The 13,127-nt window shown below is 44.0% G+C and overlaps 1 protein-coding gene across 1 annotated transcript in view; it reads right to left on the reverse strand.

Annotated features, from left to right (window-relative positions):
* The window catches only part of ctc1 (CTS telomere maintenance complex component 1), a 68,373-nt gene that overhangs the window by 32,231 nt on the left and 23,015 nt on the right, over nt 1-13,127 (reverse strand). The window contains exons 10-12 of the mRNA XM_070859118.1: nt 11,837-12,037; nt 5,322-5,457; nt 3,839-3,953 (exon numbers count right to left, since the gene is read on the reverse strand). Coding sequence (XP_070715219.1) covers nt 3,839-3,953; nt 5,322-5,457; nt 11,837-12,037 — 452 coding nt within the window. The remainder of the gene's footprint in view (nt 1-3,838; nt 3,954-5,321; nt 5,458-11,836; nt 12,038-13,127) is intronic.

The raw sequence follows: 13,127 nt of genomic DNA on the forward strand, positions 1-13,127 counted from the left end.
AGCTAAGTGGATGATTCTACTCTTCGACTCGTGGTCTCCAATCACAGATTTGTGTCCAGCCTATTTTCTTCACTTCGTGACATTAGGAAGCAACCATGTGCAATGGACGCAGAAAAGGCTCTGGGTCCTGACAACATACCATTGGTGCATTAGATCTGTGCACCAGACCTAGCTGCTCCCCTAGCCAAGCTGATCCATAACAGCTTTAAAAGGGACATCTGCCCAACACTGGAAAATTATCCAGGTATATCGATCCACAAAAAAAAACAGAATAAATCTAACTTACCACCTTATCAGCCTCCTTCTAATTATCAGTAAAGTGATGGAAGTCATCAATAGCGCCATCAAATGACACCTACTCATCAACACTTAGTTCTGGTTCCTCCAGAACCGCTTGGCCCCAGACCCTATTACAGCCTCAATCCAGACATGCATGCAAGAATTGAACGCCAGAGGAGATATGAGAGTAGCTGCCTTGGACATCAAGGCAACATTCGGCTAAGTATGGCACCAAGGAGCCCTAGCAAGACTGGTCAATTGGGAAGGGGATCAAAGTAAATACCTTCTAGTGGCTGGAATCATACCTCATGTAAAGGAAAATGGTCATGGTTGGAGGCAAGTTATCACAGCCACAGTACATCGCTGCAGAGGTTGAAGGAAGAATGCTCAGCTCAACTATCTTAAGCTGCTTCATCAAACCTTCTCTCTACCAGGTCAAGAGATCCATTTGCTGACAATTCCAGTGTTCAGCTCCATTCACAACTCCTCCAATATTGAAGAAGTTCATGCCAGCCCATAGCAGGACTCAGAACACCCAGCTTAGGCTGTCAAGTAATGACCATCTCAAACAAGATAAAGCCCAGTTATCTCCCCCTGACCTTCAATAGCATCTCAATCACCAAGTCCCATACAATTAACCAGGAGCTGAACTAGGCAAGCAACATCAACATCATGGCTACAAGACCAGGGCAGATGCTGGGTACTTTAATGAATGGCTCGCCACCTGAGCCCTCAACACTCCTCCACCATCTACAAGGCTCAAATCAGGAATTTAATGGAGTACACCACTCGCCTGGATGGATGCAGGTGCAACACGAGATGCTTGAGACACATAATAAAGTGCTATCTATATATGTAAGCTTCTTATTTTACTCTGATTTAAATTTTAAACAATGATTGAAGCCAGCCACCAGTCATGTGAAGGCAGATCCTCAACTCTTCAAATAGTGATGTAACAGGACCTATATGGTATTTTATTTATATAGTGGCAGATAACATTTACAGAATGGCTCTAAATGAATAATGATGAAATAAAGTGGATTTACCGTATATTTAATGTAATCGAGGGATATTGGATAATTGGGCATGATGATCCGTTTGTTGGAACAAAAGGTGGAGATGGGTTATTACAACAATTGATGCATCCAAATATTGCAATATAACTCATGACAAAAATGTAATCTTCCGCAGTGTAATTTTATGGAACTGCTTTTGAAATAGCACGTTTCCTAGTATAATTGATATTCTTCTCATATTTATGCAAAAGCTGACACTTACAGGAGTGTAGCATGAGTAACAGCAGCACAAGAACATAACATAAGAACATAAGAAATATGAGTAGGTCATTCGGCCCTTCGAGCCTGCTCCACCATTCAATATCATGGCTGATCTTCTACCTCAACTCCACCTCCCCGCACTATCCTCATATCCCTTAGTTCCCTTAATATCCAAAAATCTATCGATCTCTGAATATACGCAATAACTGGGCATCCACAGTCCCCTGGGGTAGAGAATTCCAAAGATTCACAACACAGTGAAGACATTTCTCATCATCCCAGTCCGAAATGGCCAACCCCTTATTCTGAGACTGTGACCCCCTAGTTCTAGAATTTCCAGCCAAAAGAAACATCTTCCCAGCATCTACTCTGTCAAGCCCTGTAAGAAATGTATATGTTTCAATGAGATCACCTCTCAGTCTTCTAAACTCCAGAGAATACAGGCTGTCTCTTCAAACTCTCCCTATAGGACAATTCCCCCCCATCCAAGGAATCGTTCTGGTGAACTTTCATTGCACTCCCTAAGGCAAGTATATCCTTCCTTCGATAAGGAGACCAAAACTGTGTACAGTACTCTAGGTGTGGCCCTATATAATTGCAGTGTGAACGATGCTCACATACTACCTCTCCTGTGAAAGGACACAGTCATACTGCAGTGGAGGCCATAGCCACTGCAAAAACAAAAGCCAGCAACTTATCAAGGTACTGAGACAATGCCATAGACTGCAAATAAAAATGCTTGTCTAGTTTATCAACAACATATCCATTTTTGGGCACTCACTGTTATTTAGCAGCTTAATAATTATCATCTTCCTTCTGTTTTTGGTAGTAATCATGACCCAAAATAGGTAGATGGCTCTTGCTACTGCATCATGGATTCATTACGCATTTTTTTTATTTCATTAATTGATATTCTGGTTGTTATACATATAAGGTTATGATCAGTTCAATATGATGAATGGCTTCTTTCTCAAAGCTTAACATTAAACACAGACTGTGTACATTCACCAGGATGATGTCAGGGATGGGAAGTTAAAAGTTATGAAGAGAGAAACGCAAGATGCTGGGAGTATTTCCACATATAGACACAGCCAGGACGAGAATGAATAGAGGTCTTTAAAGTTATATGAAGGGCTTTGATAGAGAAAGATTATTTCCTCTGGTTGGGGAGTCAGTGACAAGCTGTCATCAATTTAAAATGATCACCAAGACAGTAAGGAGAGAGGTTTCTTTATGCAGAGGGTGTTTGAGGCAGAGACCATTTCATTTTTCAGGGCAAAGTGAGTAAATATTTAAAACAGAGGAAGCTGCAGAGATATGGAGAGACATGGCATGGCTTAGTTCTGAATTGCTCCAACAAACAGCTGGCCCAGACATGGGCTGCAAAGCTTCCTTTTGTGCTGTAAACTTCTATGATCCATAGCTCAAGTCATAATTTTATCACTTATTAGCACAAACATCAGGGATTGCTGGACAGGAATCAGAAGCAGGCACCAAGTTGCTGCTCCTCAGTCCAGGACCACTAAATCCAATTTTGAAAATTAAGGATATTTTAGGATGTGAAAGGAGAATGATTTAGGCATTTTTTTAAATTGGTGATGCTTGAATTCAGATTTGGCCTGATTCCTGAAAGGGAAAATGTGTAATGGGGCTGGTGGAATACTCTCGAGACAGTACACACACACACAGTGGTTATTGATTGACAATAGTGGATAGTGCCAATGCTTTACAATTGAAATGCAAATTAATCTCAATACTCACAACTTGGTATCTAGAACTCATCCAATCTCTGGCTAATAAATTTACTCCAATGTTGATCACATGCAAAATCATGCCTGCAAATGTTCAGTTAATTTTCACAATGGCATTCTCCAAACAACAGAACAAGATCAAGTAGAAACTCCCATTTATTTTAAACAGTATTTTTAAAGGATACAAGCCAGGTTTTAGAACATCCTTACTGCACATTTGCAGGAAGCTGATTGGTCATTAGGAATCACATAATTAAGAAATCTCCTACCAATATTCACTCCTTCCTGGTAATGTTTACAGAGATTATATAATTCATAAACAATTCGATCAATCACCTCTCTTTGGTAAATTTCAAATTTCATGACCACAGAGTTCTTGACAGGTTTTGCTGACTCTCAGTCCATCTATATTCTGGTTGGTATAGCTTAGTACTCACACGGACATTGGGAACGTAAAATCATCATGTCTACAGTAGCTTACAACATTGGCCTCAAGTTTCTGAACTCTAAGGCCATTCACAGCACACTGACCTGGTGTGTTTCTCTTTGACAAATCTAGGATCATCAAGGTGTTTGGAGGATGGGAACTCACTGCGTATAAATCGTTCTAGAACCAGTTGGTATTTCTGCAGCTGCACCAAACAGCCTGAAAAAGAGAAAAAAATAAATTAATTCCGGATATATAACAGAGGCAAAAACCAAAAAAAAATATTCAAATGCAAGAAGTCTTTACTGAAAGTACTGAAAATATGCAGGAAATCCAACAGCATCTGAAAGTGAAAAGGCAGGTTAACACACTGGGGGCAGAAGTGACAATTCTGATGAAATCTTAAGCTGCGTTTTCTCTTTTGGTATGTTGAGGGCCTGCTAAAGTTCCATATATTTATACAATTATACATGGTTATATATTTTCAATATATAATGTTATATTGCGTGTGCTTCACATGCTCATCTATTTTATTGTACAAGAAGTAGATCAATTGTACAGATTGATTTTTTGTGTAACTACAACACATAGGCCAAACATTTATTTATTTACTAATTAATCTCCTGCAGAATTGCTCATCGATAGACTCGGGTCTCAACGTGGCTATGCTGATCAGTGCTAAGGTGAAGTTCTGTGTGACCTTGCCTGTCCCTTTATGGCCACAAGTTTTCCCAGTGATGGAATGATCGGAATAGGCATATTCAGAAAATTGTAGTTGCGTGTAAGCTCCTGAAATCTTAGATGGGGAAATTCCAACTGGTTGTAAATTTCAACTCCAGGTTAGACTTTTGTCACTCTGAAGTGTCGACATGCAGCAAGTTCCATACATGCAGCAATTTAAATACAAGCAACTCTCAATTATCCGTACACTGATCCAACGGGAAACTGTTGAAACGGGATTTAAAATTCTGTTGCTAACAAGTGAAAAGGCTGCTCCAAATAATTTGCAAAAATCACTGTGCTCATTTGTATTTGTTCATTCGCTCTCTCACACACACTCTCTCACCGTAAAAATCGCCCTCCTCTGCCCTTGCTTTGCTGGTGTGCGCGTGCGCTGCTGCAGCCGCTGTCTCTCGCGGCCACTGCTGATGTTGGAAATGGGAGCAGAGCAGGCATTGGGTTCCAGGCACAGAACCTGTACATGCATGCTGGTAATGTCCATCTTTTGTTATTATTTGTAGCTGATTGTATTGATTCATTAAAGTTTTAACTTATAAATGTAAACTCGCCCGAACGATTACATTTATAAGTTAAAACTTTAACGAATCAATACAGACTCACCCTAACGGAAAAATTGTTTACCCGGAATAGCCCAATCCCCGAGGGACCCGGATAATCAAGTGTTGCCTGTATACAGATTTATTTATTTACATAATAACCTGGGGCAAAAAATTCATTTTGAATGGGAGAAACACTGTGCACAATTATTTTCTTTTAAAATTTTGATGCCAAAGTAGTATTTATTTTTAAAATAACTTGTGCACTGCCAACAGTATTAGTGTCACTTTAAGCGGCCTAATTTCGTACCTAGATACGAGGTGTCACTAAAAGCAATTTGCTTAACTTCATCAGAGTTCTGCACAACACAGTCCAGCACACCGAATGAGTCTTGAAGCTGCAAACAACCTGTTCTAGAATTAGCCTGGAACACACCATTCAGTATCTGAAAACAAATCATATAAACACGAGCAAGTTAAGCATTCTTCATATCGCACAGATTTGTTGAAAATTATACTCAGCGTACAGATAGTGGAAAGTACACAAGTCAAACCTACTCTGACCACCTTTTCTTTTATGTAATAAAAAGGGAGGTTACTCCTTTTTAAATGTGCAGAGGTTAACATTCCCTTAACAAAGATGTGCTCCATGGGTAAGATAGCTTGATTAACTGAAAAGGTCTGGTTTTGAAAGCTATGTTATCAAGAGATTTCTCAGGAGGAACCGATGTGACCTTGCTTATGGATTTTTTAAAAAATAATTCGGAAATACTTTTAAACTCAAACTTTTAAAACAACTTGGAAGTCTTTGGGTAAATTCTTAATCTTGGAAGAATCTCTCCAAATCATCCCTCGGAACCCCAGTGGACATCTGACCCTCCTAATGTCTGCCCCCAATCAAGCCTCGGGCCATCTACCATCAATGGCGCTACTCGGTGCCGAGCTTGCGGCCAACACCTCGCCGTAGGCAATTAGGCTTATACAGCAGTGCCTGGTCTCCAGTCGTCTTGGACCCCATTGCCACTGGACCAAGACCTTGCTCAGCTAAGCCCGTGTAGTTGCTGGTGTGCAGCGGCCACCCCACGTTAAAAGAATTCACACACAGGCATCTTCCACTTCGCTAATATGAAGTTCGGGACCTGGAACGTCAGGACCCTCATGGACAATTCCAATAGCAACAGGCCGGAATGCCGCACCGTCATAGTTGCCCGGGAACTTAGATGTTTTGACATTGCCGCCCTCAGCGAGACCTGGCGGGCAGGGGAAGGCCTGCTCAAGGAACAAGGTGGAGGTTACACCTTTTTCTGGAATGGAAAACCAGAGGAAGAGCACCGCCTTCATGGAGTCAGCTTCGCCGTTAAAAATGATCTGGTCGACCGCCTCAAAGACTCTCCCCTGCAGGGTTAACAAACGCCTCATGACTCTTCGCCTTACCCTATCCCGGAACTAATGCGCCAGTCATCAGTGCGTATGCCCCAACACTCGATGCAACGGATGAGGCTAGAGAGGGTTTTTATTCCAACCTTGAGACATTCCTGTCCCGCGTCCCCACGGGCAACAAATTGATCCTCCTAGGTAACTTTAATGCTAGGGTTGGCAAAGACACAGTCCTCTGGGGAGGCGTGATTGGCGGGGGGGGGGGGGGGGGGTGGGGGCGGGAGGTAGGGAAAGCCAACTCCAGCTGTACCCTACTCCTGACAAAATGTCTAGAACCGAACACCTCATCAACATTCTGTTTCGCCAGAGGGACAAATACAAGGCATCGTGGCAACACCTCGCTCCAAACACTAGCATCTGCTCGACTATGTCATCGTCCGAGCCAGGGATCGCAAGGATGTGCGCATCACCCGCGCCATGACAGGAGCTGACGACTGCTGAACGGACCATCGCCGAATCCGATCCATCATTGATATAAACATAGCCCCAAAGCAGAGGGGACAGCAGAAGCAGTGCCGTAAAAAAGTTAATGCCGGGGCATTAAAGCCCTCCACAATCAGCTAACCTGGCGTGCCTTGATGACCCGGAGATGCTGAATGCCCACAGCGCTTGGTCTGCCCTCCAGGCCTCCGTAACCAGTGCCTGTGAAGAGACAATTGGCTACTCAACCAGAAAACATAAGGACTGGTTTGATGAAAATGATATGGAGATTCAAGAACTAATAGATCGTAAGCGCAGAGCATTTCTGAACCTCAAGCAACAACCCAAAGCAACATTAGACGGCTCAAGGCTGAGATCCAACAAAAAAACCCGGGACCTAAAGAACAGGTGGTGGATGGAGAAAGCACAGGAGATACAACAACAGGCCACAATATGCGAGGATTCTTCATTGCAGTTAAGGCCACCTACGGTCCAAACGCCCAAGGCCCCAACCCCGCTCCTGGCCAAGAACGGGGAAACACTCATCAAGGACACCGAAGCTGTCAGGGCCCGCTGGAAGGAACACTTTCAAGATCTCCTCAATCGAGACTCTGCCTTTGACTCGAGTGTTTTCAGCTCCATCCCGCAGCATGCGACCCGTCACCACCTCAGTGAAACCCCAACGTTGCACGAGGTAGGCAAAGCCATAAACCAGCTCAAGAATAACAAGGCTACGGGTGCGGATGGAATTGCTGCTGAGGCACTAAAATATGGCGGAGAGGCGCTGTTGGCGCGGATGCATGACCTCATCTCTCTCATTTGGAGGGAGGAGAGCATGCCGGGAGATCTGAGATGCAGTGATTGTGACCATCTTTAAAAAGGGAGACAAGTCCGACTGTGGCAACTACAGGGGAATCTCCCTGCTATCAGACACTAGGAAAGTTGTCGCGAGAGTTCTCCTCAACCGTCTTCTCCCTGTGGCTGAGGAGCTCCTCCCGGAATCACACTGCGGATTTCGTCCCCTACGGGGCACAATGGACATGATCTTTGCAGCGCGACAGCTGCAGGAAAAATGCAGGAAGCAGCGCCAGCCCTTATACATGGCCTTTTTCAATCTTACAAAGGCCTTTGACACTGTCAACCATGAGGGCTTATGGAGCATCCTGTGTTTTGGATGCCCCCAAAAGTTTGTCAACATCCTTTGCCTGCTCCACAACGACATGCAAGCCGTGATCCTTACCAACGGTTCCATTACAGACCCAAGTCCACGTCCGGACTGGGGTCAAACAGGGCTGAGTCATCGCTCCAACTCTCTTCTCAATTTTCCTCGCTGCCATGCTCCACCTCACAGTCAACAAACTCCCCGCTGGAGTGGAACTAGACTACAGAACCAGTGGGAAGCCGCTTAACCTACGACGCCTCCAGACCAGGTCCAAGATCACCCCAATCTCTGTCGTTGAGCTGCAGTACGTGGACGATGCCTGTGCACATTCTGAGGCTGAACTCCAGGATATAGTCGATGCATGGGCCTTACGCTTAACATCCGTAAGACAACGGTCCTCCACCAGCCTGTCCTCACCGCACAGCACTGCACCCCATTCATCAAGATTCATGGCGTGGCCCTCGACAACATGAACCACTTCCCATACCTCGGGAGCCTCTTATCAATAAAGGCAGACATTGATGCGGAGATTCAACATTGCCTGCAGTGCAGCCTTTGGCCACCTGAGGAAAAATGTGTTCGAAGACCAGGCTCTTAGATCTATCACCAAGCTCATGGTCGACAGGGCTGTAGTAATACCCGCCCTCCTGTATGGATCAGAGGCATGGACGATGTGCAGTAGACACCAAGTCGCTGGAGATATATCACCAACGATGTCGCTGCAAGATCTTGCAAATCCCCTAGGAGGACAGGCGCACCAACATCAGTGTCCTCGCCCAGGCTAACATCCCCAGCATTGACCACACTCGATCAACTTCACTGGGTAGGCCACTTAGTTCGCATGCCAGACACGAGACTCCCTAAGCAAATGCTCTATGCAGAGTTCCTTCACGGCAAATGAGGCCAAAGGTGGGCAGTGGAAACGTTATAAGGACACCCTCAAAGCCTCCCTGGTAAAGTGTGACATCACCACTGACACCTGGGAGTCCCTGACCGAAGACCGCCCTAGGTGAAGAAAGTGCACCTGGGAGGGCGTTGAGCTCTTCGAATCTCAACGCCGCGAGCGTGAAGCAGTCAGGCGCAGGCAGCGGAAGGAGCGTGCAACAAATCAGTCCCACCAACCCCTTCCCCCGACGAATGTCTGTCCCACCTGTATTGGACTGTTCAGCCACCAAAGGACTCACTTTAGGAGTGGAATCAAGTCTTCTTCGATTCCAAGGGATTGCCTTTGATGATGATGCTTATGGGTGTTTTAACACCTCCTGTGCACCTGTAACACCACGCAAGAGGAGATTAGTCCAATTAGTGTATTTGAACCAGATGGTCAAGACTGAGGGAAGAGCAGGAAATAAGTTTTGCAAAGTATTGCTGAGGCAAAGAATGTCGCAGACTTCTTACTGTACTCTGTTCATCCAGCTATATTTGGCAAAGTAATTTTCTCATTTTCAATGTTCCCACTAGAATTTTAGTGAAAAACACCATTAGGCTTCTGAGATTTTCACACTGCTAAACTGGAGCCATTTTATTCTACTAGGATTTCAGCAATATATAATGGAATGGACCTATGAAATCTTTGTACTGCGTCGTTAACTGACTAAATACACAGCAGGAAAATTGTAAGTTTGGCCCTTCCAAACTTGGGTTTCATCTGGATGGAGCATTTTGAGTTGCATCATCTGGAAAAACAGCTAATTTCATACAGGAAGGATGTATTGTTCCATTCTAATGCTGAGCTAAAACATAGAAGGGCTCTGAGCCAGAGCTCAATGGACTCAAAACATCCAGGGGATTCAACTGGACCAAGGCCAATGCTGGAAATTCAAAATAAGAACATGAATGGCTTGGAAAGCTCGGATTACTGTATAAACCAAAATCGCTTGATATGCTGACTGACCTGCTGTACAATTCCAGTTTCTAATTTCAGATTCCTAACAAATGTCATTATTATTTAATTGATAAAAGCAGTGTAGACAAATATTTAGAGTGCAAGATATATGCTTCAAGGACAAGACATGTTGGAATCTGTTTGGAGGCAAGTGAGGTTGAAGCTCCAATGCTCAATCAACCACATCTGATGTTAAGAAGTGCAGTGTCCTCAGCGCACGCTCCAACCTGTGGTATTCTACCGGACACATGCAGGAGTTTGAGGGGCAGTTTCATTCTGAATTCAACAGCAGATATCCTCTGGGGATGGAAGGATCCCACAGGCAGGCCTGCTGCACCACTGAGTGGGAAGGGGGCCTCAAGCCATAATTTGCCACTTGGCAGGTTCTAATCCTGGCTATTGATTTTGTGGGTTACTGGTCCAGAGCCAGCCTTTAGTGAAAGCTATTGCTCCCAATGGTCATCAGAAAAGCACCAGTTTTCTTGCTGTTATTTAGAACCACCTTTTTCTCCTAGACTTTATTACTTTCACTCTTCACATCATATCATAGAATAGTATCATAGAATGATACAGGCCAGAAGGCAGCCATTTGGCCCATCGTGCCCGTGTCCTCAGCACACACTCCAACCTGTGGTATTCTACCGGACACACGCAGGAGTTTGAGGGGGCAGTTTCATTCTGAATTCAATAGCAGATATCCTCTGGGGATGGAAGGATCCCACAGTCAAATCACAGTCTTTGGTAGAGCTATGCAATAAGCCCCGCTCCGCTCCGTTTATTCTACACTCTTCTCCAAGTTATTATTTCCATTATTTTAAATCTGCTTTCACCCAACAGTAAATTGCTGCATGTCTGCCTGCCATTACAAGGTTCTATATTGACATGATACTGCAATACCCACTTCAAGCACTGGATGGCATTGCACATTAAATGAGCATGTTCTTGAATTCTGGTGAATCAAGCACTGCAACAAATTCAAAACAGATTACAGAGCCACCCTGTGGCAAGAATTACTTCAGCAGCTTTTATTTCCATCAATTTTCTCCTTTCAAAGTATTAACTCCTTGATCATCTAACGATCCACAGGCAGCTTTCCAATACCCTTGCCCAAGTGGCCACTTTTGTTTAAATGCGCGCAAGTACCATGTTGGGGTGCATCACCATCGAACCCATTCATGTCCTCAACCAACATCCACATGCAGACACCAACAGCAGGGGTACCTAGATAGTGATCAGACGTAGGAGCTTTAGCAGATTTCTCCCCCTCTCTACATCAGGGATACTGAGGCCAACCTATAGCATCTTAACCACTGTGCTAGCTAAGATCAGTTAACTGAGCCAAGATCAGACATCAAACTTTGGACCTCCTGGTCTGGATGGCTCAGTGCTGCAGCAGACAGTAACTTTCTTGCTCACGAAGCACTGTGGGAGACAACATCGCTTTCGGTCCAAAAACAGTAAGTCTGGATTTTGTAACAATGGCACTTTTGACCTCTGGCATTCTGTTATGATTGAATGAAATTGTCAAACCAGCTACTAAATCAAGAAACATGACCGTTATAATGAAACACAAGATAAGAAACATAATAGGTGTAGGCCATATGACCCCTCGAGGCTGCTCCTCCATTCAATAAGACCACGGTTGATCTTCGACCTCAACTCCACTTGCCCACCCGATCCCCATATCCCTTGATTCCCTCAGAGTCTCAAAATCTATCAATCACTGTCTTGAATATACTCAATGACTGAGCATCTACAGCACTTCTGGGGCAGAGAATTCGAAAGATTCACACGCTCCAAGTGAAGAAATTTCTCATCGCAGTCCTATTATGGTTTGGCCATGATTTAGCAAACTATTAATCAATGTTATTGGAACTATTAAAATTGAAAGTAATGCTGCTCAACAGTAAAAAAAAAGTACCATTTGGGGTTGGAAATCTTTAGGTTTTAAAACTCCAAACGACCAAGCAAGCTTACTGTTAAGCTGCTGAGCTATCAAGTGTTTGATCTCGGTTTCCGGCAACAAGGATGACAAGTCGAGAGATTTCCAAGCTCGTTCTTCAGCAACAGATAACAATTCTGATAATGACGGACTCTGACATGGAAAATTTGGATGTGAAACCTAAAGAAAAATGAGATGAAATTATCAATGATTAGTCAATCGATAAAAGTTAAACAAAATAAACCACAAGAGCGAGGTGGGTACTTAAACTAAACGCTGGCCAGGAGAAATGGAGCACCAGGAGAGCTTAAAATACATACGAAAAATGATATTGGGCATAAAAACTGAAAATGAACAGCAGATTATTTTAGCATCTGAAAGACAAAAAGATTCTTGGTGAAAGCCTTTACCAGAACTGGCATGGTCAGGAGGTGAGTCCCCAGATAGAACTGACAAGAACAAAGTAGGATAGGAAGGAACAAATACAATAATTATTTACAAAAGAAACAGCTGATGGATTGAATTACCTGAAAATAACTAAATATTACTGCCATTTATTTAATGTCTTTAACGTGGAAAAATGTCCCAAAGTGCTTCAGAGGTGCAATCAAAAAATGGTTGCTGAGCCAAGGAAGGAGATATTGAGAGACATGATCAAAAAGCTTGGTAAAAAAGAGGTGGGTTTTTAAGGCTAGTCTTAAAAGGAGAGGGGAGGTGGAAAGGTTTCGGAACAAAATGCCAGAGGAGCAGCTAGACAGGTGAAGGCACATCTGCCAATAGTGGGGTGAAGGAAGGAGATGCACAAGAGGCCAGAATCGGAGAAGTTGAGAGATTAGGGTGAATGGTTGTAGGGCTGGAGGAGGTTGGAGAGGGGCAAGGCCATGAAGAGATTTAAACGCAAGGATGAGAAGTTAAAATTTTGAGGCATTGGAAGCCCAGGAGGCATTGTAGGTCAGTAAGCACAGGGGCAATCGGGATATGACACAGGCAAAAGAGTTTTGGACGAGCTGAAGTTTACAATGGGTGAAAGATGGGAGGCAGGCTTGGAGAGCATTGAAATAATCATGTCTGAAGGTAGGAAAGGCATGAATGAAGGTTTCAGCTGCAGATGGGCTGAGGTAGAGATGGAAGCAGCGATGTTACTGAGGTGGAGAGTAGGTGGCCTGTGTTGCAAATTGTCTGATTCAGCCTATGGCAGTGACCAGGGAAGGAGATGGAATTGGTGGCAAGGGTACGGAATTTGTGAGGGTACTGATGATTCTTTTTGGCC

Source organism: Pristiophorus japonicus, chromosome 17 (genome assembly GCF_044704955.1).
Source record: "Pristiophorus japonicus isolate sPriJap1 chromosome 17, sPriJap1.hap1, whole genome shotgun sequence".
In the NCBI taxonomy this organism is placed as follows: Eukaryota; Metazoa; Chordata; class Chondrichthyes; family Pristiophoridae; genus Pristiophorus; species Pristiophorus japonicus.